General features: G+C 37.6%; 2 protein-coding genes and 1 long non-coding RNA gene across 4 annotated transcripts in view; all 3 read right to left on the reverse strand.

The window, feature by feature from the left end:
- The window catches only part of LOC128888008 (uncharacterized), a 365762-nt gene that overhangs the window by 109604 nt on the left and 229254 nt on the right, over positions 1–26904 (reverse strand). The gene's annotated exons all lie outside the window — the stretch shown is intronic.
- Positions 1113–2251, reverse strand: LOC128888117 (uncharacterized). Its single transcript, XR_008460163.1, has 2 exons — positions 1647–2251; positions 1113–1567 (listed from the first exon to the last, which is right to left on the reverse strand). It is a non-coding gene; the product is annotated as an uncharacterized LOC128888117 (long non-coding RNA).
- Positions 4173–9875, reverse strand: LOC128888107 (uncharacterized). Its single transcript, XM_054144753.1, has 2 exons — positions 9593–9875; positions 4173–4307 (listed from the first exon to the last, which is right to left on the reverse strand). Exons 1-2 carry the CDS (start codon positions 9870–9872, stop codon positions 4264–4266), a joined length of 324 nt encoding a protein of 107 aa, XP_054000728.1. The 5' UTR covers positions 9873–9875; the 3' UTR covers positions 4173–4263.

Below are 26904 nucleotides of genomic sequence, written 5' to 3' on the forward strand. Positions count from 1 at the left end.
AGTGATTCCCATATATGGAAATTTGGCGGTTGAGATTTTCGTTACTCAGAGGTGAACATCTGTGGGACTTTAGGGAAAGTTTAGATAAAGGGTTACCCACGCAACGCGAGTTAAAAGATGATTCTGAGAAAAGTATGGTACAGCTGCAGGGTGCACTTCGGTAAGACCAGACTCCACATTCCCAGGTGTAGATAAAATAAATGAACGCGAGCTTCGAAAAGAACGGGTGTGCATACGTAACAGCATCATTGATCATTTTGATCTCGCTATTAAAGTGAATGTCCCTATTTCTAACCATGTAAGAGTTCTGTTGTCGCGAAAGTAGATATTATTATTAAGGTGACTTATTATGTATTAAGGTGATATCTTCCTTTAACATTGAATTTAAAGAAATATATTTCCAATATTATTTTAACTTAGTAATGGTTAATTGAATATTGTAGCGTCCACACTACTCCGAACGCCCGCCAGAATAGCGTCTTAGTCACACCCCCGCTAAGACCCCGAAGTTGCAGTGGCCACACTACCCCGAGCGCTCACCAGAGTAGCGCTCACGTCGTACCCTCTCTAAGGCTCCGAGGTACCTGACCTACCCCTACCACGCGCCGACGACCCCCCGCGTAGGTTAAAAAGGCGAGTAGCGTAGGATTTTTGACAGTTTTCTAAACTTTCCGCTCCAACTAGCCGCTCCCTGGGTGGACAGTTAATACGGACCGAAAGTGTCAAAAGAAAAGACTCTGCTCTGAGCGCTCCCCAAGTGGATCAAAGGACTTAGTCAAGTCTCTCGCGGCTAAACCCGTCGACGACTGTGTTAGCGCGACCGTGTACAAGTTTTATCGACTATCGAACAATTTTATATAAGTGTAATTCTAAGTTTACTTGCTAATGTTAAATAAAGACTTTGAAACCTACGGAGAATTATTATAATATGAACTACAGAATGTCCCTATTTCTGCTCAGCGGAAATGGAAATGTCCGTATTTCTGTTCACGAATGTGTCCCAGTTTCTGCTCATATATCCAGTCCCGGTTTCTGGTCAAATATGCGAGTTGTATTGCAATTGAAATGTATATTGTTATAACATCTTGAATAACACAAATAAGTAAAATCACTTAAAATATAAAAATGCCTTTTATTTATAATACGAAATACAAAATATACTACAAATAATACAACAATATAATATAAAATACTAAGTATCTTTTTTAGTTAATTTTTCTCGGTCCTTTTTTAGAGCAACTTATTTCTGTTCTTTTATTTTAGCTTTTTCTTCTTCTTTCTCTTTCTTCATTCTAGCCCTTTCTTCTTCTTTCTCTTTCTTCATTGTAGCCTTTTCTTCTTCTTTCTCTTTCTTTAGTCTAGCTTTCTCTTCATTTTTAAGCTTTTTTAATTTAACTCTCTCCTCCTTTTGTTCATTTTTTTATTTTTATGTTCTGTAATTTTAATTGCCTTCTTTCTTCTGTTTGTTGCTCCTTTTCCTTTTTTATTTTTGTTTTATGACCCAAATTTTCTTCTGGCCAGAATAGCACTTCTTGAAAGAGTGTAGCAATGGATGTATTATTAGTATCTGTAATTAGTTAACGATTTATTTATAAGTAACTGTTTTACTTATTATTTCTTTAAAAATATTTATTTTAAATACTTACCATGTTTATTTGGACATGCATTTTCATCGGTTACCTGACTCTTATCAATTATCACGTCGTATGATAACATGTCTGATTGTTCTACTACATCTGAATTATTTTTAGATTTTATTTCGTTTGATTGTGTTGGTTATGTGCATATATAAATCCTATCTGGACCTAATGAAACTATTTCATGTGTGCTTATGTCTAAGTTATTTCCTGATGTATCCTGACTAATAGACATATTCTCACTAATAGACATATCCTCACTAATAAACACATGTTCTAAATTATTATCTGTGATGTTTAGATCACACTTACTGCTACCTGCATGTTTGTCGTTAATTAATTCAATTAGTATTTCATTGTTAGTAATTGTATCTATCTGTAAGAGAAAACAATTAAACAAAAGTTTTTAGAAATCTACTTGTCGTAATGTAAGTAGTCAATTATCAATATTATATCATAAAATTATATACAATTATGTGTTTTTAATTATTTAAATAAATTACTAAATAAATATGAACAAATTATTTAACCTTTTCGCCGCGCAGCTTGCGTGTATACTTGACGAGTATACTCGCGCAGAGCACCGAAACGGTTAAATAAATCACAATAAAACATTAAAATAATTCAGAAATCATAATAGAAATCTTTAAGTACATAGTTGGTACCGAAGATGTTTGAATGCTGCTCTTTTCTATCATTCTCACATTCTCATTTAACATGAGTTTTCTGCTTTCTATCCAGACTGAAAATAAGGCCTCATATTTTGTCTCTCCATACCATTTTCCATCTCTCATTTCAGCTACTTTAAAAAGCTGCACTGTCTTCTCATCGATAGATTTTTCAATAAATTTTAAGGTGCGCTCAAAATCCTTGTGAGAGCTTGTCATTAAATTATTCTTATCAACATCTTTTTGCTGTAAGAGTTGATCTTGATTTAATAATTTGTCATAATTTATAGCATCCGCAGAAAGTGGTGCAAGTCCGCAAGCAATAAACCCCTGTTGCAGAATACTTTTAGCATTCAGAGAATGTAACGCAATTTGCAGAACAGGGGCAAAGTTTTGTTTTTCCACAGCTCTGCCACCATTCTGCATCCTCCAATCTGTAACAGCTTTCTTCCATGCTTCCTTCAAAGGTCGAAATAAGGCCACATCCACAGGTTGCGTAATGTGTGTGGAATTGGGATACAACAAAATCATTTCAATTTTATGCTCCACACAAAAATCACTTAGTGCCATGGTAGCATGTGATGAATGCCCATCTAAATATATTATTATAGGAAATTGTATTTTATTTTTAATGCACCATGGATAAAATACATTGGTCATGTATTTATAAAATGACTCTCCGGTCATCCACCCATTCTCAGATTTTCCTACACTCCAATTTTGAGGCACTTTATCAATGATGCTTGATGGTAGCATTTGGTAGGAAAACATTATCATTGGTGGGAATAGCTCACCTGCTGCATTACCTATAAATTTAATAGAATTACTAAATTTGCTAAAAACAGTTATACATTTATAAACTAAAGATACTATTTTATTTATCACCTGTAATCAATGTTGTTATATACTCCTTATCATTTGCACCGACTAAATTATAAATCCCTTTAAATTTTTTATTTGTGATAACTTTATTGCCTTTTGTCAATATCAAAAAGATTCTTTGATTTCAAATAATCTTCAATTTCTTTAAACCACTCTCGTATTTTTACCTCAGATACCTGACCACGTCTTTGAGAAAAATTTTGGGAGTTCTTAATGAGGACAGCCCACATTCTTTACAGCCTCCAATGCATTTATTAAATCGCCTTCGGTAAAAGATAAATATTTATTTCTAGATATTTCCCTCTTCATTGTCCCCGTTTTTTCTTCTTTTTTCTTTGCAACATTTTTTTTAATTGTTCTGGGCATATTTATTAACTAATAAACAATAAAATAAATAAATATAACTTATTAATTTATTAATAATTTATTAATAATTAATAATAGTATTAATTTTTTAATAATTTATTAATAATTAATAATAGTATTAATTTTTTAATAATGATAGTTATATACTTATATTCGTATCCACGGCCACGTGGTTAGAGATAGGGACTTATAGGTTATGTGAGTGACCGTATTACTATTCACCTATCTTCTCCGCACGCAGAAAGCAAAACTTAAAAAAAAACATTTTGTACTTCAAGATTTGTATCTACACTGCACGTTTCTGCCAAATTTTAGCACAAAATATGAAGAATTAATGTTTTTAACCGACTTCGAAAAGGAGGAGGTTACTCAATTCGACATGTATTTTTTTTTATTTTTTTTTTTTTTTAAATGCTTAGATAGCTTGACCAATCGGAATGAATCCTGTTGCATCTTGTAGAGCATGTTCCCCTGGTGATCCTCCTGTCAAGACTTTTTGCGATTTGTCATTTTTTACCCGTCTTTTTACCAAAAAACCGTAATTTTTAGGTATGTTTGCCGATTACGTCGAAATGGCTTGATGAATCGGAGTGAAACCTCTCGCACCTTGTCGAGTATTTCTTCCAGTTGGTCGCGCAAAAGAAACATTTTGTGATTTGTCATTTTTTACCTGTTTTTTTTTTTTTAACAGAAACATTTTGTCTTGCTTCTTACTCCGAGACGGATGGACCAATCAGATTGAAACTTCTTGCATCTGGAAGAGCATTTGCCATTTGGTCCCATAGCAAAACATTTGTTCTTGTCTTTTTTTTATCACTTTATATCACTTTTTATCGCAAAAAGTGTACTATTTCACGTATGTTTGGCCTGAAAGCGATGAAATCGCTGAAACCCTTTACATTTTGCTGCCGGAGAGGTTTCCGCAATGATCACAGATGCAAAAATTTATGAATTTCTGTATTGTTTATAACTATTGTTAACGCAAAATTCCTATTATATGATGTAACTCGGTGAGGAAATTACCGAGCGCGATGGAACCTTCCGTATTTCATGACACATGAATTCGTGATGTTCCCATTTGCAAAATTTATGGACACTTTTATTGTTTATAAAACCATTGTTGGTCGCATAAGCCCCGCAGGCGCTCCTCCGACATAGTCGCGCTCTGATTGGTCGGGAGTTTCTGTTTCTGGAATATCTCCTTAACGAAGCATCGAGCAACATTTTCGCTAAGGAAAAATTGTTTCAACCCTCCCTCCCCCACGAAACAAGTCTTTTCAAGGACCTCCAACGTTTTTGGGTCATCCTGTATATTGCTCATAACTGTTGTTATTGCATGAACCTAATGGATATAGATTGCCACTAAAAAGAGTGAAATAAAATAATTTTTTTGAAAAAAAATTGAACCGACTTCAAAAAAGGTACAGTGAAAAGTATGAAATAATTTCTAGTTAATTTATATGAATACGACTAGCTCTAGATATAATTGCTTAAAAGTATGGGAAAATGCAGTGAGAAGTGTGAAATAATTTCTATTTAAACTGCATTCTTATTCACTATCCTTTGGAAAAGGTGCATCGCATTTAATATGATGTATTTAATAATTTAACCAAATTCATGAAACGATGATGAATAACAATGCAGTTTAAATAGAAATTATTTCACACTCTTCACTGCATTTTCCCATACTTTTAAGCAATTATATCTAGAGCTAGTGCGTATTCATATAAATTAACTAGAAATTATTTCATGCTTTTCACTGCATTTTCCCGTACTTTTAAGCAAATAAATCTAGAGCTAGTGCGTATTCATATAAATTAACTAGAAATTATTTCATACTTCTCACTGTACCTTTTTTGAAGTCGGTTCAATTTTTTTTCCAAAAACTTAGTTTATTATAACGAAAATAGTATGCACACGTCTTACTCGCGATCGTAACCACAACGTTTTAGTCAGGTTTCGTTATGGCGGAGGCAATTATTAAATTTATTTCTATTAAAATGGTGGCATCTATTGAACAACGGATTGTATCAGTTTGTACGGGAATACTGAATTAATTCCAAACAATTTTTTGTAAAACTAATTTCGTATTCAACTTTTTATATTATATAAAAATATGCGTACTGAGCAGAAATTGGGACGTGATTCGAAATAGGGACATTCACCTTAGTTTTTTAGGAAACGTTAACGAAAAATTTGTTTATATGGTACATATATACATACTATTGGCACCCCAACGAGCTCTATCGAAAGTTCTTATGGCATTTTGCCAAAAACTTAAAAATAAAAAAGTTGTGGGCAGTTGAAGTTTCAGGTCATGCGAAGTTACATATATAGCATCTCATATTTTCAAAATGTTGTTTCTCGCGTATTAATTCTCGCGTATTAATTCTCGCGTAGAAATAGTTCTACGGAACTATTTCTAAAAACTATCAGGAACTATAGAACTATTGTAGGTGCAAATAGAACTGGTGCTAAAAATTCGGATTTTTGAAAATGAATTTGATTGTTTAATTATTGTGGATTATACACCTTTGAGATTAGGTTGCAAGTTTTTTATATCTGAACACGTGGCGTGAATTCTCGTTTCAGATACTCTCATTTTCTGAACTTTGCTGGCCCTTTTGTCAGAATACAATGGATGGGGACAGAGTGAAATTCGAGGAGGTGGTTGATTCAGGAAACTGGATATACTGGAAATTCCAGATGAAAGCATTTCTGAATGCACGTGATGCATTGGAAGTTATCGATGGAACTTGGGTTAAACCTGACAATAGTGTTGAGAAAGCTGTTGAATTGGCTCGCTGGAAGAAGCCAAATAAAATTGCCAAAGAAGTTTTGGTCACTACCTTAGACAAAAAAACATTAACATTAATTATGAATTGTGATACCACCTGTGAAATGTGGTTTAAGTTGCTGAATATTTGTGAAAAAAAATCAGCTGATGCAGTCTACCTGCTCCAAACAATTTCGTGAATATCATTATACGCCGGGTGACAACATAGCATCACATGTAAGTAAGCAAAAATTATACGCAAGATGTTTGAAAGAGTTGGATGAGGAGATATCTGACACTATGCTCATGACGACCATTCTAAACACATTGCCCTCAGAGTTTCGACATTTTCACAGTGCATGGGACTCCACATCTGCTGAGGGGAGAACTTTGGACAAATTAGTGTCTAGATTAATGGTCGAGGAGGTAAAGTTGGGAATGAGTGAGATTAAAATGAATCCAGAGTCAGCTCTTGTAGTAAAGAAGGAGATAAAAACGAAGAGTTTTGGTCTAAAGCCCATTTCAAATTCGCACAAGGTCAAAACAAAATTAAAATGTTGGACGTGTGGAGATCTTTATCATCGTCGTGACTGTTCTAAAAATAATTTTTGGACGAAAAATATAACCAATTTCGAAAAAATATTGAAACTGTACTAAAAAGTATGAAATAATTCCTGGTTAATTTATATGAATACTTCTTATATGAGTATTTTACTTATACTTATACTAATACTTATATGAGTATTTTACTACATATAGTATATTAAATGAAAAAGTTACATTCGTATTGGGGAATGGTAGTACAGTTGTTGCTGTTGGTAGTGATAAAATAAGAATAAAATCCAATGTGGATGATGGGGAACATTATCTTGACAACGTCATGTATGTTCCTGACATGAAAGTTAACTTGTTCTTGGTTCGATCAGTAGCTGAAAAGGGATTCAAGCAAACAATCTTGCTCATTGTTGAAGGTTACAGAGGAAACAATATGTATATCCTAGACATTGATGTAATACAAAATAGGCAATTAAGTCTTTCAGCTCAAAGCAGCAAAGAAAACTCGTTGTAAGTGTGGCACGGAAGGATGGGACATGAAAACAAGTCTCATGTTAAAAATCTCTTGAAGTTGAAGGTCATTGAAGTTTTTTAGACTGACAAAGTAGAGAATTGCGAAGGATGCGCTTTTGGAAAATTTCAACGTACAACTTTTGGAACAATTCCAAAAGCCATTTATCCAGGAGAGCTGGTTGTAACTGACCTCTGTGATCCTATGAAGGAATCGTCACTCTATGGATGCAGATACTTTATTGTCTTTAAGGATGATTATACGCAATACGTTATAAGGATGAAGTTGTTACCTGTTTTAAAACATATATCAACTATGTGTTTTTCACTTCCTATGTTTTCTATACAATGTTTTTTCTTGCATTTTCTATATGATGTATTTCTTACGTTCAAGAATGTATATTATTTTAATATATAACATGTCTTCTATTTGTTACAGTATTGTTTTATAAATGAGTGTTACAACGCAAGTGCACGAATACTTTCGTGTATTGATGTGTATTAAAATCCTTGTCTGCTTGTCTTTGCCCCAAATTGAGAATTATAAGCAGATCATCAATAATACAGTTTGTAAATACCGGTAGGTAAACATTGACATTTACGCTAAATCTACCGAAGGTAATGCATAGCTATTTATCATTCCACTATATCTTTGAAATTAGAGGAGGAAGAGGTAAATGAATTCATCAATGTAATTGTATCCTAATTCAACAATAATTATCAAATATTATATCAAAAGCATTATTAATAATTGAACAATTTCAAAAAGATAATATGATTTAAATCAGCTGGTTTGATGGTTTTAGTGTCAATAAGTCTTTAAATAGACTTCCAGTAGGTAAAGTGTGAATCTCTGTGAGGCTCCAGTCACTGAATCTACATGGTTATAATGCTCTTGTAAGAAAATATGAGCACTCGCGGTACAATTTCCTTATTTTCATTGGATTTCTCATTAAACACATTATTCAATACTGTGACGGAACCTGGCGTGGGCGACCGAGAAAGCCGCTTTCCAACACGCTCGGTCGCACAAATCCCACAGACGAGATTTATTTATTCTTAAGGGAATCTGGGCGCCAGTGTAAAAACACGCGCCGTTACCTTCGCCCTTCCGGCTGCTCAAACAGAGAGTGGGCTCAGAGGAGGTCAGGAAAGACAAAGAAAATAAGGGAAACTCTGATCCACGAAAGTGAAATTGGGCTTTATTTAGCCGAAAACTAAAAAGGGGGGGAATTCCGCGGTACAATCACACCGAAAAGGAAGAAGGTGTGGCGACTACGCACCGAAGAGGAAATACGACGCGGAATCCCCAATACAATTCTACAACCGGCGCGACTTAATTCCCTAGAAAGAAAATACAACCCAAAATGTGTTTCGCCGTGAATTAACGGTCTCGCGTTTCGAAGGGGTCCTTTTCCTTCGAATCGCGGCGCGTTCTCAAACCGCGGAAGATACGCGAAACGAACGGAGGGAACTCCAAGGGTTCTCGCCTCCGGAGGTGGTACTGTCGCGAACGAAAAGTGATAGCACGCTCACGGACACACACACTCGATCCGCGCACATACCCACTCCACAAAGGAAAACCCCAACGCGTGGGCCCTACCTGACTGGCACACTCGCGAAATAACAAAATAGACTCGCTTACACGCGGAAGAAAATAAAAGGGGCTCGCTCGCACGTGATCCGTTTCGCTTCGTCGTTCAACCGTTAATTAGTCTTCCTCGTTTCCCGAAATCGCGCTCTTCTCGTCGCCGGCTCGCGGCTCTCCCCACCCAGGAGCTTTAAGGAACTCCTTACGGTGTGCCACCACCATGCTATCTCCAACGGTGCGGGCTCCGGAGGCAGCTGCGGGGCGATGGCAGGGCTGACCATCTTCCGAGGGTGGCAAGTCCTCTTTGGTGGTGACCACACCGGGGTTCTTGGGTGTGGAGGACACCGCGACCGGCGACTTGCCTCGCTCTCGCGAGGACGCGGCGCGGATCGCGAGCGTGAGGGGGCGCAAAAAAGAAAGGGGAGTCCCTACTGGGCCGCGGGCCACGCATACCTCCACACACGCGACCACCTCCGCGGCGTGTTCGGGCGAGGAGGGAGCGAGGACCCTCCGGGGTCAGGGTGCCTTCGTGACGGGCAGAAAAGTTCTGCCCCGTCACAATACAAGATTATAATGTCCAACAGAAATGAATGAAAGTGAAACTTACCTAGGAGCAACTGTCCACAGGAGGTGAACATGAGTAGGTTGGAATCATTCTTAGACTCCAAATTCCTCAGCTTTTGTCGTTCGTCGATGTGCTGTTGTGAGTGTGGCTGGTGTTCTTGATGCCGTTGTTGCTTCTCAGAAAGTAGGATATCCAGCGAGTGTTTAGATTCCAGGCAACTCTCCGGTTTCGAGTCCATGGCGCTCGAAACTTTCGAATTTGTTGAGTTATTCGAATCGTGACTCCTGACTGTCGAATCGAGTGCAATCGCCGGGTTCACCATGTCTGTCTTTCTTAAAAAACGTTTCAATGTATTACCATCTCTTCCTTTTCGTCTAAAGTTGCTTTCCTCGAATGTTCCAGGCACGTCTCGTCATTTACTTTTGACTCCCATGAATTTCGTGTATGTTGTCCTCTGTTTTCCTTTATTTGTTCTAGCTCTATGAATTCTTTTTCACTAGAATAATATCCAAGGACTTTTAAACTAGTCGATAGACTCTTATTCCAAGAATCTGTTTTAAAAGTTGCGCAAAGATTATTGGTTTTTATCGCAGTTTGTCATATCTAGTGTTTTAGGGTCTAGATTGGGATCTCATCTGCAGTAAATGTTGCGTTTGTTAAAGTTTAAGTGTAATTCACACGGATAATAACATTTTTGTGTAAATGCAACGTTTTTTGAATCTGTTTCCGAAGATTCTTCGTAATTGCACTTTAAGCGTGATTCGCTAAAGGTCAATAGACCCCGTTGTCGCTGATCCAGTTGACACAGTCTCTTGAATCCCAGCGGTCTGTAAATAAAGCAACCAAGTATTAATAATCGTTCAACATTGTTCAAGTTCTTTTCGAGAAGGACCTTTGCTTCTCTTTGTAAAATAACTACCCTGTGACTAATTTTAACTTTGTCAAAATGTATAACGGCGAAACAGTCATGGAACTTTGTCGACGGGGTTGAAATAGAACGTTTTTAGTAATAAAAGTTTTTACATTATAAGTTTCAATAAAAACAGATACATAAACGTTTGTGAGAATATAACTTATAAGAAATGTAAGATCAAAATGTGTAAAACCAGGATCCGGAAAGATTGGACTAACAAGGAGATCGCCAAAGATGGGAGAGAAGAACGAGAAAGAGATAACCATAGAGGTGGTAGCAAGCATTATGCGGGAGGTGTTGGTGGATATGAAAGAAGTGAGAGGGGAGTGGGAGGAGACACAGGAGAGGGTAAGAGGATGGAGGAAGGGAGAAAACAAGGTGGAGAAAATGGGGAAGGTAGGGAGAAAAAGAGGGGATAGTGTGGGAAGGTGTGTTACAGAGGGTAAAGGGGGTGTGATGAAGGAGGGAGTACTGGTAGAGGGAGCGAAAGAAATAGTTAGAAAGAATGGATTAACACAGAGAGCGTCAGAGGGGATTGGAAGACGAGGAAAGGATACCCATAGGGGGGTTAGCAAGGCTTATAAGGGAGGTCGCGGGAACGACGAGAGAGGAGTTTAGAGAGGTAAAGGAGTCGATAAGGGAGATAAAGGAAGATATGAGGAGAAGGGAGGAACAGTGGAGGAAAGAGAAGGAGGAAGTGCTAACGAAAATAGAGTTCTCTGAAAGAGAGTGGGGAAGGAGAAGAGAGTTATAGGTTGATGGGGGCAAGGTTGGAGGGAGGGGGAAGAAACGGGGATGGGAGAAAGGGCGAAGACAATGGAAAAGAGATTAGAAATAGCGGATATGGCAGAAAGGCGGAAGAATGTAATAATTAGAAGAATAAGTACGGAAAGAGGGAAGAAGATAGAGTCAGTGAAAGAAATGTTGAGAAGAATGGGAGTAAAGGGTGAGGTGGAGAACGCGAAGCAGATTGGGGGAGATGGAAAGGGCATGGTGGTACGAAACTGAAGGACAAGGAAATAAAAAGAGAAGTGATGAAGAAAAGGAGAGATTTAGGCGGTAGAGGGGAGAGGGTAGACGATCTCACGTCGACAGAGAGGAGAATACAATGGAAACCGAAGGAAATAGCGGAGGAGTCAAGAAGGGCGGGAAGGAGAGCAAGGGTATCTTATGGAAAGATTTGCATAGGAAATGTATGGTGGAGGTGGAATGAAGAAGAAAGGTTAAGGAAATGGAATGGGCGCAGGAGAGAATGGAGGGAAGTAAATGGAGAAAGAACTAGAGGAAAATGGGTTGGAACGAGGAAAGAAGGGGAGGAGGAAAAGCGGGCGAGAGAGAAATAGAGAGGGGGAGAGAAAACAAGTATATTGGACGAATTGAAAGCAAGAATGGATAGGAAAAGTTTGGGGGAATAAGGGAGTGGAGAAGAAAGGATGAAGGAGCCGAGCCAGAGGGCAGGGAATGTGGAAAAATGAATGAAGGAGCTGGTGAGAATGGGGATGAGGGCAGGGGAAGGATAAGTAAGTAGATAGGGAAAAGGTCAAGGAATGAAGGGAATTCCCCGGAAGCGGGTCCGCATAGCGTGCCCTCTCTCTTTCTTACGTTTCTTGTTTCTCGAGATTAATTGTAAGATAAGGATAGAATAAGGTAGAATAACGATAGTTGAAGGATAGAGTAAGTACAGGTTTTGTAAGGAAAGGGACGGCCATGCAAACCTCGTGGGCCGTATAATAAATACATACATACATACATTGTTTTCCAATCAGTTCAATAATTTAATAGAAAGGTTCCACCAAGATATCAAAACTATTAAGCAGCGCTATCAAGAATATTGGGATGAAAGAATGTTGGGAGACTACATTTGGTTCCTCGTCAGAGAAACGGATCCAAAGAAGGACAGAAAACAAAGCAAAGGCCAAAATTATTTCTAATCGTATTTCTAATGGAAATAAATTAAATAAACGTTTCCTATATATGTAAATAGCAGAAAAATATAAAACAGAGTAAAATTGGAATTTTTGTACCTTTATTCATTTGTTGCTAACTCTGGTATATATCCATACATTTGATTCAATAAAAGCTTGTTTTCTTCGTAAAAGTGCGATCTATACGTAAACGATAAGAAACTGAACATAATGTGACAGTTTCTATTTTTACATGGCGATAGAAGAAAGGGTACAGCCGGATAAGGGGGTCAAAAGTGCCCTTGAGCCAAATTGATCAATGAACATACTAATCAATAGAGTGTTAAAAGAAAACCATTTGTGCCCAGTTTCAACCCGATACCCTTACTGGAAGGGTAGTTACAGTGCAAAACGCAATTTATAGTTTAAGCTGTATATTTTTTGTTATACTGTATCAGAAATTTAAAAAAAAATTGGAGATATTCTACTTTATAGCGTACATGTTTGTGAATTTTTAAAGAATTTTTCACTGCAAAATGGATTTTTAAAAAATTCGAGATGTTTAAAAATAATTTTTTTTATAGAAATTATAAAATGACCACGTTTATATTTTTACACTGTTAGTGCTTTGTTATAATTATTAATCTATAATTTTTTCAGATTTTTGGAATTGGTGGAACGATGTTGAAAAAATCAAAAACCGACATTTGTTTATATTATTACCTTAATTTTTCATGTGACCATGTTCATATTGTGACAGTTATAATATCTTATTATCATTATCAATATATAATGTTGAAACACGAGAATCCATGTTAAACTATATATAACGTTTATTAACAAACTTTAACTTTTAACGATTTAACAATAATTCAACGATAAACTTAGAGACTTGTAGCGATACGTCTTCTCTCTTTGAGATCTCGAATCGCTCTCTTCTATTTTAAAAGTTTGCCGCTTTCTGCAACCGGAAGCGCGGGAACTCGTTTCCGCAACTTCACATCGTCGCAACATTTTCACACCGTCGCGACGATGTAACTCGGAACTGTAGTGCGGCATCTTCATACATCGTTTATTACAGGATTTACGTGTTCTGTATTAAAGATTTTACGTAGTATTTCTGCAGGGTTTATTATTTTCGCAATATAGCGGGCATGCGACAAATAATATACACTAACGATCAAAACATAGCGGACAAATTTTTAAACGATTCAAAAACATGGAAGTTTTCAACCGATTGGAATTAAACTCCGTGAGGAGTAGTTTTGTAGTGTCCTCTGGGCGTGTGTAAAGTTACATGAGCAAGGGTTGATGCGAGGGGTTAATTCACACCCCTAAAGGGGAGGGTGTAGAAAAACGCCTCTTTGAAACAGGCCAGGGATGACGGACGGGGTTGAAAAATTCAAAAAAACCTTTGGGGCGACTCTCCTTGATGCTCTCTACAAAATGCACCCCTTTAAATCCCTCTCGGAGGGATTCTGTCTATTCCACCGATGTGTCTCGGCTTCCACTCTCAAGGCATTGTCTTTTTCTTTTTGTTCCGAAATTCGTGAAATGAATTCTTCTGAAAGTTCGAAAAAAGTAAAAAAATTACGCCCAGTACATGAAAAAGTGGAGGACTTAAAGAGTAATCATAGAAAAATAGAAGATCCCTCTAAAAAAATTCAAGAAAGTAGAAAAAGAAGACCAGGCAAGGTCAAGGTTTTGATGAATAAGAATTATTTTAAAATGTAAAATAATGAAAATGTACTCATATTGTCAGAGTTTGAAACTGACAAATTATCTGAAAGCTTGCGAGAGGAAAGGTATTGGCGCGGATGAATGACCTTAGAAATATTTTAAAACCCAATACAATGAAAGTGTACTCATAATATTATCAGAGTTTTAAATTGACAAATTATGTAAAAGTCTGCGAGAGAGAAAGTGTGGGTATTGATGATCTGAGAATGCTTGCCTGGCCACGCCAAGCATTTGACTTCCAGGCCACGGACATCTAGGCAAATGTCTAGACAGTCTCAGTTTGTGGTTAATACACTATTTAGCTTCTTCATTTTACCGCCAAAACGCAGAGCAGTCACTTTACATGAGTTGTCATTAGGGTCTGAACGTCTGCACTGTTGAACACAGCATTTTAGCTGCGCATAGTTGAAAAGCACCGAATTTTTCATTGTGTTATACAGTGTCGCCTTTGCACTTTGCTGGAAAGCACCTTCATGTACTGGCAGCTCATTTCGATTCCACTTCTTTTTCTACTTTCTTGAATTTTTTTAGGGGGATCTTCTATTTTTTATGATTACTCTTTAAATCCTCCACTTTTTCATGTACTTGGCGTAATTTTTTTACGTTTTTAAAAATTTTTATGGGGATCTCACTTCTTTTTACAAAGATAATTTGTATAGTGAATGACTCCAAATAATAAAAAACGGGAGATCAGTTTGAATCCTTTAAGGTTTCAAAAGTACGCGGAACGCATTGCAGGAAGTCTCATTGCAAGAAATTTATTAAAGAAAAAATGTGATCACTTTATCAGTAACATTTAAATGCGACAAGACTTTCTATCATGTGTACTTTTGAAAAATTAAAGGATTAAGTCTAACCTTCCTTTTTCTATATTATTGTAATACAATAAATTATGTGTTACAAATAGTGGATCTCTGTTCATTTTCTTATTATTTAAATTTCATGCAATAAAACTTTCTGCCATGCATTGTGTGTACTTTTGAAAATTCTAAGGACTGAAACTGATATTGCAATACGATAAATTGTGCGTTACAAATAGTGGATTTCTTTTTTCATTTCTCGCTTCACCTTTAACATTTAAATTTCTTGCAGTGAGACATCCTGTCATGCGTTCTGTATACTTTTGGAAACTTAAAGGACTGAAGCTGGTCTCTTTCTTATATCTGGCTTCAGACACATAATGTATATTGCAGACTCTACGCTTAATATAATAAAAGACAAATGTATTTTTATTTTAAGCTCTATTTCAATTTGCAAGTAAAATAAGATTTGTATGTGTTATTTACAAATAAAATTAATGTCATATGAATAATGCACAATTTATTATATTACAATACCAGATTCAGTCCCTTATGTTTTCAAAAGCACACAGAACGCAAGGCAGAAAGTCTTGTAACAAACTTTAATGTTAAAAATGAACTATGAAATGAAAAAAGAGGTCTACACTATTTTTAACCCACAATTTATTATATTATGATACCAGTTTCAGTCTTTTATGTTTCCAAAGTACACACAACGCATCGCAAAATGTCTTGTTGCTAGAAATTGAAATGTTAAACATGAAATGAGAAATAAAGAAAGAGATCCACTACGTGTAACGCACAATTTATTGTATTATAATTCCAGTTTCAGTCCTTTAAGAAACCAAATGTCACAAATCCAAACTGACAGTTACAGGTTAGAAATGAACGAGCAGCACGAGTGACAGCCATATTACAATTCCGACCGACGAGCCTTGCCGACTGATTTCGAGACTCAACGAATCGACGAACGGCCTTAGCCCCTATTGGCTAAGTGTTGATGAAAAATTCCTTGTCAAAGGAAAAGAAAAATGCTGACGTTTTGACACATTCATGATATAATATTACGATATCTCTGTCGTTCGAGGACCGATTTTATTGATTTTGGTTTTATTCGAAGCTTATGTGCGATTTACATCAGAAAAATGCCTTTAGATTTAGAAAATACAACAAGCGTGACGAGATATTAATGACAGAAGTTTCGGGTTAGGTTGGAATCGCGTTTTTTGGAGTAAAAGATACGCGGTAGCGCCAGCGCCAGGCATGTACGGGGAAGGTATTTTTTTATGTACTTGGCGTCGAGACGCTACCACGCCTCTAAAAATCACTATGTAAACGCTTCCCAAACATATTTTGTAAAAAACAGGCTATTCGGAAGAATGACCGTACTGTCGGAAGCAACTTATTATCTAATTGGTGAATAGGCCATATATTGATATTCTAGGCAGCTGAATTTATACATATACAGGGTGTCCCAAAACTCGGGGAGGAGCCGGAAATGGGGGGTAGCTGAGACGATTCTGAACAACAATTTCCTTTGCAAAAATGTCGAATAGGGCTTCGTTTTTGAATTATTAACGAAAAACACTGACCAATCACAGCGTCCGAGGAGCGCGCGCTCAAAGCATAGGCGTAAGCCAGGACGCTCGAGCTAGCAAACAAGCAGACCGGTAAAACAGCACCCGTTAATACCAGTGTGAGGATGTAGCACATGAAACGTCCGATTTATAATGAAAATTTTAAGCAGCTGAGTCTAATTTTAATTCTGCCTTCACATGATAACCCTTAGAAACTGATTTTCCAAATTAAATTTAAAAAAATATAAATGTAGTTATGATTTGAACGATTTTGACACCTGACGTTTATTTTTTCAAGTTTTGTTCAAAAGAACATTATGCAATGGTAACATACATACAGCCAAATATTAAAAACAAACCAATTGCAAGTGTACAATTCGATTTAAAAGTTCGGTATCAAATTTGAAACTTCGGGTATTTAAGGGTTAATTTCAAGCATTTTTATTACTGGTATTTTTACGTTGTAATACATGAAATGCTTCATTTTGTATCGGCCAATTTTTTTTATCCACTTTCTCGATAAATATTTCTATCCTTCAGATCTTTTACGCATTAATGCAAAGTTTAGAGTCTCCTTAATCTTAATTTTCAAACATTTACATATTTTCACCCATTTTCTTATGCATGTATGTTAGCGATCGGTCGATACATTGATTTTTCGGAGACAGCTGATCTGCCGTTGTTTCGGACAATGACCAGTTCTCGAAAGGTGGAGACAGCTGAGCGGGCCAAGTGGCGGCAAATTGTCGGTGGCTCCAAAACAAATATCCAATGACCGATGCGTTACCATCGGTAACGCATGAATGGGGCAAGCAACCTGACGTTGCATTGCTATGATTGGTGATATGCCATATTATATTAAACATTAGAATAAATGTTCTAGAAAGATCTGCCCACAGAGTGGGGAAGGCTTGGCCTTCTGGAAAAAGGACCGTGTTAAACCACACGGCACTTACCACAGAACTGTTAATTCGAGAAGACGTTATTATTTTTTATTTTAATATTTATAACATGTAAGTTGTACATTTTAACGATTCTCATGTTAAAGTTAGATTCAAATTTATTATGATAAATTGTCATTGAAATTTTTTAACGATTACGTATTTGAAGCTAGGAAACATGTAATTTCTTCATTAAATGTACAGATTTCGATACCTCCTATCTTGATCAGTAACGTTTAATATAAAAAAAAAGTTATATTTGCTTAAAATTTTCATTATAAATCGCGTGCTGTTTTACCAGCTCGCTTGTTCGCTAGCTCGGGCGTCCTGGCTTACGCCTATGCTCTGAGCGCGCGCTCCTCGGGCGCTGTGATTGGTCAGTGTTTTTCGTTAATAATTCAAAAACGAAGCCCTATTCGACATTTTTGCAAAGGAAATTGTTGTTCAGAATCATCTCAGCTACCCCCCATTTCCGGCTCCTCCCCGACTTTTGGGACACCCTGTATATGTATAAATTCAGCTGCCTAGAATATCAATATATCGCCTATTCACCAATTAGATAATAAAAAGGCGTTAAAGCAATTCTGTTGTTTAAGTGTAACTTTTGTATAGTGGCACACGTCATATCTTCTAACATTAATCTATATTTACAAATTTACTATTTACCAAATATTAAATTTCATTCTAATTAATTTAATTTTACTTATATTAAAGTTTGTATTTTGATAAATATTTTAATGTACTAATTATTTCAGTTGTTTTGAGAATCGGCTTCACCGAAGCTGTTCGCCTTATTTTTAAAAGTAGGAAAAAATTTAATCATTTATGCATTTCAATTATTAACAAGTCGAAATTCAATGTTCTACACAACCTAAGGAAAAAAGATGTACATATGATAGTGGGTATATACAAGTATACATAATCAATTAAGCTTAATATCAAATAATAATACTGCACTCTTGACAGGTTGTTTTCAACCAAAATAAGAAATTTAATTTATTCGCATAATTACCCAGATAGCACCGGACATCCTATGGACGTCCATTTTATGTCCAGTTTACGTCCAATCATTCGACGTCCGTTGTCGGACGTCCTTAGGACGTAAATTTTGAACGTCCCAGGGACGCCCGCCCGGAATGTCGTACGAACGTCCATGGAACCTAAATTTTGTACGTCCCAGGGATGTCCGCTCTGAACTTTCTAGATTTAGGGAAAAATACTTTTTTTTTAAACAAAATTAATATTATTTATTAATATTATTTATAATATAATATTTATTTAATATGTAGAACAGAATATTTTTTTCAGAATATAAAATACACTATTTACAATTGTAAATTAATATTAATTAATTAATATTATTATCCCAGATAGCACCGGACGTCCCATGGACGTACAGAGAACGTACAGAAAACATTCTGGGAATGTTAAGCACCGGACGTCCCATGGACGTACAGAGAACGTATAGAAAACGTTCTGGGAATGTTCAGCACCGGACGTTCCATGGACGTACATAAGACGTTCCTGTCCCTGTGCTATCTGAGTATACAGTCGTTATTTAATATTCGCAACAGAATATTTTTTTCCGTAGATAAAACACATATTTATCTAATATTCGCAACAGAATATATGTTTGAACATGTAAAACAAAATGTTTATTCAATATTAGGAATACAATATTTTTTGTACATATGAGATGTGATATGTATGTAATATTTGGAATTATTCAGAATTACCTAATAAATTAATTCTTCTAACTTTTAAAACAAAAGTTCAAGTCATTTAGACCAATTTCAAAAGAAGGAATTGTGTTTTAAAAAGTGTCCGAATATTAATGCGAATCACTATATAAGCCTAAAATATGAGTCGGGTTACCAAAGGCGTTTATGGGTAAGCGAGGAAGCAGGTTGCCCCATTCGTTCGCCTACCTTCGCAGGGGTCGGACGTGTTATCTGTGCGCTCCGCTACCGATCCGTGAAGTGCCGCTAACGGTGACAGCCTACGTGACTTTTGTGACACGCTAGTGAATCTTCGTCGATTTGTATAAATTATAGTGCTTTAATAATAATTAACCAAACACAAACAATTGAGACAGTGTTTAAAGAATTAGGGGATGCATCCCCTCGTCTCTCACGAGAGAATATATCAAGTCCAAATCAAATGTGAAGAGGCTAAATCCCGCGTCAAGGTTGATCACCCGCAAGGTTCCAGCGTTGCCGGAAATCGCCAAAATGAAGGCGAAACCCAAGGATAAAGTGCCAAGCGACGACAAGCCGTCCTATAAATAACACCATCAGCGAGCTCTCCAAACAGCTCGCTGAAGAAAGAAACATCAGGGAGGCGAAGGAAACAGCCAAACGGAGGCTACAGGAGACAAAGGCGCCCCTGGGAAAACCAGCGACATCACCCAGCGTGCTGGAGGACGTCGCCATGTTGGACGCGACGGCTGAGGACAACGGCGACTGGAGCAAAGTCCTAACAAAGAGGAAGACCGCCCAAACCAGCGCAACTGGAAACAAAGGCAAGAGGATCGCCACCCCTTCGACCAGCCAGCAGGTAGAATCCATCGCCCAGCCAACTGTACCGAAGAAGAAGCCGAGGTTCACCGACGAGATAACGGTACCCTTGACAGATTACACAAAAATCTCACGACTCCCACCAATAACTGTTTATCATCGCAACAATTACGAAAGATTTTTAGACAAAAAAAATAAACAACTCCAAACATACAGTCCACATAAATTCAATCGATCACTTCAAAACTGCGTGCGCAGCCTTAAAACAAAACAACATAGAATTCTTTACATATACACCAAAACAGGAAAGACATTTATCCATCTTCTTGAAAAACCTAGAAGGAGACTACGATTCAGAAGTAGTACTCGCCGAGCTCAAGAAACACAATATTAATAATGTAAATTTCGCGTCCGTGAGTAAATTCAAAACAAAAATCTATTAGGGAAGGCAAAAACCTCCCAATATACCTGCTTCAATTATCGCCAAATAGTAAATTTGATAACGGTTCAACAAATTAGAGTCGTTCTTCACTCCCTCGTCACATGGGAGAAATTAATTAAAAAAGACCGCATCCAATGCAAGAGATGCCAACGGATAGGACACGTTGCACTTAACTGCAATCTGAACTACAGATGCGTTAAGTGTAACATTCAACACAACCCGGGAGAGTGTTCTTTTCCGGTAGCAGGCACTAGCGCAGAAGATGACGCGGAAACGCGTCCCTTCTGCGTAAACTGCAAAAACTTCGGACACCCTGCGTCGTACAGAGGTTGCCCGAAGTTGAATGAACTAAAACAGAAAATAAAAGAGAAAAAAAAATACAAATTAGATTAGAAAAAGAAAGGAAACATCAATTAGCAAATAAATTTATTAAACCGAACATCTCATTCAGCGCGATAGTAGAGAACAAGGTCCAGACAACGATCCCCAAAACACCACCAACAGAAACACGGACGTAACAACAACCACCCAAAACGTTCCCAACACACCTGTTCCTAGAGAAGATAAAGAACATTATCTCCTCATCCAAAAATACACACATTGCTCGTATCGCGGAAAACGTACGAGCAAACGCGAATAAAATCAACATAATAACAGAAGCATTAGGTATTGAACTCTAAACTCCACAAATGGCCAAGACACAACACACCCCACAAAACAAAAGAAGCTTTGCTTTATTAAAAATAATTGAGATCAATGTCAATTCCATCATCACTAACGAGAGAAGAGTCACTCTCCTGGGCACACTTACATAACACAACCCGGACATAGTTTTATTATCGGAAACAAAATTAAACCACACACACACAGAATAAACTTCAGAACTATCACATACTCCGCACAGATAGACCGCGTTCTAAACAAGCTGGCGGCACAGGCATAATCATCCAAAAAAACATCTCGTTTAGACGCATCCAACCAAACTGTTTAAAAAATAGCATCAGTTTCGAGTCCACAATAATAGAACTTAAATTACAGAATAACTAGAGTTAAAGAAATTATTTGAAATTCTTGAATTACATAGATCAAATCACCATTACCTTCTAGCCGGCGACTTGAACGTGAAACACACCTCCTGGGGTAATACCTTGAACAACGCAAGAGGCGTATCGCTCCACAAATGGTATTCCGAAAGTAGAATCAAATATAGAACCTTCTTACTCAAAACTGCAGTCCCATCATTCCCAAAAAGCGGAGCGTACCTCGATCTCTGCCTCGCGGACGAAAAAATTAAATTCCACAATGTACCTGCTCCAAAAGCCCTAGACACTTTTACATACGACAGCGATCATAGAGCATCTTTAATGAACATCTCGATTCAGACATTAGACACACTGGAACTAGACGAACCTTCGACGACAATAAAACACAATTTTAACAAAGCCGTCTGGGCAAAATATCGTGACTTCTTAATAGTAAATGACTACACAGATATTACAAACAACAGAAACTTAACGAAAAACGAAATTGACGCACACTTAGACAAGCTGAACGACAATATATCTCAAGCAATAGACTTTGCAGTACCGCAAATAAACAACGACTTCAACTCTACAGACAGATACCTTAATCCTAAAATTAAAAACCTTCGGAGGCACAAGAGCCGTCTGCTCACATGCCTAAATAACCTATCAAGAATGTAAAACTACACCACAGCAAACGACCCACTTATACAAGCACTCAAAGAGGCTCTAAAGATAGTTAGATATGACATTAAAAAAGCTTTTCAAGAATCAGTCAGGACCTTTTGGAAGAATAAAATCACCAACATTTCTCAACGTAAATCGAAAGAACTTTTCCCATCTATCAATAGTATATTTCGTCCTAAAGAAAAAAACTCCATCGAGGATCTCAAAATACCAACATCCAATAGAAACATTTTCCATAGAGCCAATGTTACAGTCGACAATTTACAAACTGACGCACACGGCAACGTACTCGTCACTGGCTCTCAAGAGAAATTAAACATATTAGGCGCGCATTTCGAATCGGTCCACACTCAAAATTTGGAGATGGGAAAAGAACAACTATCAAATATTATTAAACAGCAAAATCGAGTCACTTCAACAAGAAATAGATCAAGACAGTCTGGACAATAGAACATTATGTACATTCACGGAGATGAACATAGCAGACAATCCCGATCCAGAAGCCATCCCAGCCAATTACTTTACATCCTTCGTTAAATTAAAAACTATTGTATACTTAAATATTGCTTTAAAAAACCTACCGTTCCGCTATATTTTTTACTACGCGATCCTTTTTAATTACTGTTTAAACTTAGCCTACTTCCCAACCGATTGGAAAACTGCAAAACTTATCATAATTAAGAAAAAGGGCAAGGACGGTAACGATCCGTCAAGTTATCGTCCCATCAGCCTGCTCTCTAACATCAGCAAATTATTCGAGACGTGCATAAATAATTCTCTGAACGCCTTTTGCAATACCAAGAATATTATCCCAGAGACTCAATTCGGATTTACATTCAAACATTCCATCGTCCACGTTATATCAAAGTTCACCTCCGATATATGCTAGGCCCGTAACTCAGACGAATGCGTAGGCGCGATCTTCATTGACCTTGAGAAAGCATTCGACACAGTTTGGTTGGATGGTCTATTCTTCAAACCTCTCAAAAAGGAATTTCCCAAACATCTCGTTAAAATGTTATGGTGTATGCTACGCGGTAAAAACTTTTTTGTTACAGACGGCGAATTTATTTCCAGCAAACGCTTCTACATCCACAACGGACTTCAACAGGGCACCGTCAACTCTCCATTGCTCTTCAATATATTTATAAAGACCTGCTGCAAATGTACACTACCGAACAAGCAAACCGGAACGATTTTTCAAATGCTCATAACTATGAGAGTTTTCAACCGATTTCGATGAAACTTCGTGAGGAATAGTCTTCAAGTGTCTTCTGGGTGTGTGCAAAGTTGCATTGGCGAGGGTTGATGTGAAGGGGTTAATTCAACCCCCTAAAGAGGAGGGTGTAAAAAAAGCGCTTCTACTGGCCAAGCGGTAGATCGATTATCGACCGCGAAAGCCACGAAACGAGCGCGGTAAAATCGTGTGAGAAACTCCTAAGCAGGGAAAGCGGGAGAATGGCAGATTGCCTACCCGCCAGACGCTTCTACATGCCGACTCCGTCCGGCCCTCTTACTAGTCTTTCAAATCTGCGCCGATTTGACAACGAAAGCGTGATTGAGAAAATCTGAATTTTTGGGGACCTGTTAATAAAGCATTCGCGCATCCGATACCGTGAACGGCGTTGACGTGGGGTTACTCATTCACCCTGCAGATGGGCCTGAATTTTGGGGTGGGTTTTCCCAAAAAAACGACATTTTCGAATTTTATTCCCATTCACGCGGGAAAGACATCAAAACTGTGTCACTCTAATGCCTTGGACCGTATCACATGTGTTCCAACCCCTACACCTGTGGGTGGACCACCCTTAACTCTGGACCACCCTGTTCAGCTCCAGGGGCAGTTTTCGAAACGAGCTTTAAATGACATTGATCCTTAACGTACCGAGAATAAACATGGTGAATTTCATCACCCTTCGAGGTGCGGAAGTGCTCCCTTACGAAGGGTGTTGAAAAGTGGCGAACTGTTCCATCCCTCTAAGCGGTGCCTATGGGGCGCACGGCGTGGGCGTTGGCATTTCCTGGATCAGGAGATTCCAGGGAATGCATTGAGCCCAAAATCGAGACCGTCGTCCAAAAATTGTGGATTTTAGAGGGGGTGGAAGATTGTGGGGGGTGGGTTTGTCCGAGAGGGATTTCAAGGGGTGCATTTTGTAGAGGGCATCAAGGAGAGTCACACCAAAGGTTTTTCTGAATTTTTCAACCCCTTTCGTTATCCCTGGCTTGTTTCAAAGAGGCGTTTTTTTACACCCTCCCCTTTAGGGGGGGGGGGGGTGAATTAACCATTTCACATCAACCCTCGCCAATGCAACTTTGCACATACCGAGAAGACACTTGAAGACTATTCCTCACAAAGTTTCACCGAAATCGGTTGAAAACTCTCATAGTTATGAGCATTTGAAAAATCGTTCCGGTTTGCTTGTCCGGTAATGTATGACCTGAATAGCGACAACGTCAAATCAGCAATAGTATTCGCGGACGACCTCTTGATTTACTCGCGTCACAATAAACCTGCGGTCATACAGCTCGAACTACAGAACACCTTTGGGAAAATTCAAAATTACTTTCACACATGGAAATTAAAAATTAACATCAATAAATGCGAAACTATTCTCTTTAGACCGTACATCTCTAAAATCTCTGACGCGAACTCAGACGTACGCAGACACGGTACGAAATTTCACTTACACGACAGCAATGACCGCAACTGCAAGTTACCCCATAAAGACATCGTTCGCTATTTAGGCATACATTTGGACTTTAAACTGAACTACAACCAACACGTACAAATACAGATAGACAAAGCTCAGAAGGCATTCTTCTCTCATAAACGCCTCTTTTACTCAAAGGATCTTGACAAATCCGTCAAGGTCGTTTGCTATAAATCTTTAATTCGGCCCATCTTAACCTATGGTTGGCCCATTTGGTTTAACGTCAGCGCGAGTACCATGGAAAAGCTAAGACTTTTCGAGAGAAAATGCCTCAGAGCTTGCCTAGGGACATATAGAACACCGAAGTCTAATTACACCAAAATGATCAGCAATTACAAACTGTACAAAAACGCGAAAATTATTAGATTAGATTTGTTCGTGCTCAAATTAATCCGAAATCACTGGTTCAACGCGCGTAGAATTAAACTCAATAGTCTAATTTACGGTCCAACATATCCGAATACGCTATATCATGACAAGACGCGACTGACAGGATACACACCACCGGAATCATTTCTATATCTAGATAGCGCAGGATACATTCAAAACAACGGCAACATTCCAATCATATATCATATTAACCGAAAAACCTATGACAAAAAACTCTTATACGACGTAAATACACAATTTGACGACCCCGGCATACGTTTCAACTACAGACTATCGACGATAGACTTGAACGACAAACACAGACACAACACAGACAAGTACTAGTGGTTACAGTTCAGTCAAACATAACCAGATCACACCAGTCACACCTATGTATTATACACACACAACACACAATGTAACACGCAACGTTTAAATTTAAGTAGCTTTAACAACATCAGCTACTCCGTAGTTACAATTAAGTTAGATAGTAATAATTAAATTAATAATTCATATTGACACAGACAGTATCTACTGTCTTATTTGCTTATTAATAACTATTGCGGCCTCCTCGGTAGTATAGTGGTCGGTATCCCTTCCTTCCAATTTCAACGTATGTATAGTTTTTTCCTCGTGCCGTTTTCTATACATAATCCCAACCCAACTATATTTAAGAAATTCTTCTTTATGTAATATTGACGTAGCATTCAGTGCAGTAACTCATAGATCTAGGGTTAAGACTACGCGTGCTCTGCGCTGAGCCATTAGTCTAGTTTGTATATATTTAATTTAACCATTTGTACGTTTAGGTTTATTATATCATTTGTATATATATTTATAATTGTTCAGGCGCAATAAATGTATGTTTTCAAAAAAAAAAGGAAGCAGGTTGGGTTGTAGGTCAAAAATCGTGAGTTCGAATCCCGCCAGAGGTAAATTAAAATTGAAAGATTTGTTCGTCGTTTTCATGGAATCCAGTTACAAGAAATAAATACAGTTAACTAAAATCTACCAACAAATAAAAGAAAATATATAAAATTAAAATTTCATTTTTTTTTAAATCTCAATTTTCAAAATTTATTCAACATTGTCCAAATATTCAATACACACATCTTCTAAACATAAATTTCATTTTAACGTTCATTTCGATTGTTCGGAAAATGTTTTAGGAATGTCCACACCGAATGTCCCAGGGACGTACAGAGAACGTACACAGAACGTTCTGGGAATGTCCACATCGGACGTCCCAGGGACATCCTACGATGTAACTGGGACGTTCACAGGACGTTCAGGGGACGTTTGGACGTTATCTGGACGTCCCGAACGTCCAGTACCGGACGGCTTATGGACGTCCCAAACGTCCAGTACCGGACGGCTTATGGACGTCCCAAACGTCCAGTACCGGACGTCTTATGGACGTACATAAGACGTCCCTTTGCTATCTGGATATTGGCAGAAGATACAATACAATTAGTTCCATCATGTGACTTACTTTTGCAAGTTAGACAATTACAAATTAGATTTCACCTAATGTATATAGGTAGGAGGTGAAAGTTAATTAAATTTAATAAACCTAAATATTTGATCTGTCTTTAGATGATAATAAAAAGAATAAAAATTGAATACATGGTGATTTGTGATTTTCATGCGTTTTAATCGCTAGATTTTTTTTTTTATTAAAGATTTAACGTCGCATCAACATCTTAGGTTATTAGCGATTACACTGAATACT

Source organism: Hylaeus anthracinus, unplaced genomic scaffold (assembly GCF_026225885.1).
Source record: "Hylaeus anthracinus isolate JK02 unplaced genomic scaffold, UHH_iyHylAnth1.0_haploid 11989, whole genome shotgun sequence".
Lineage (NCBI taxonomy): Eukaryota > Metazoa > Arthropoda > Insecta > Hymenoptera > Colletidae > Hylaeus > Hylaeus anthracinus.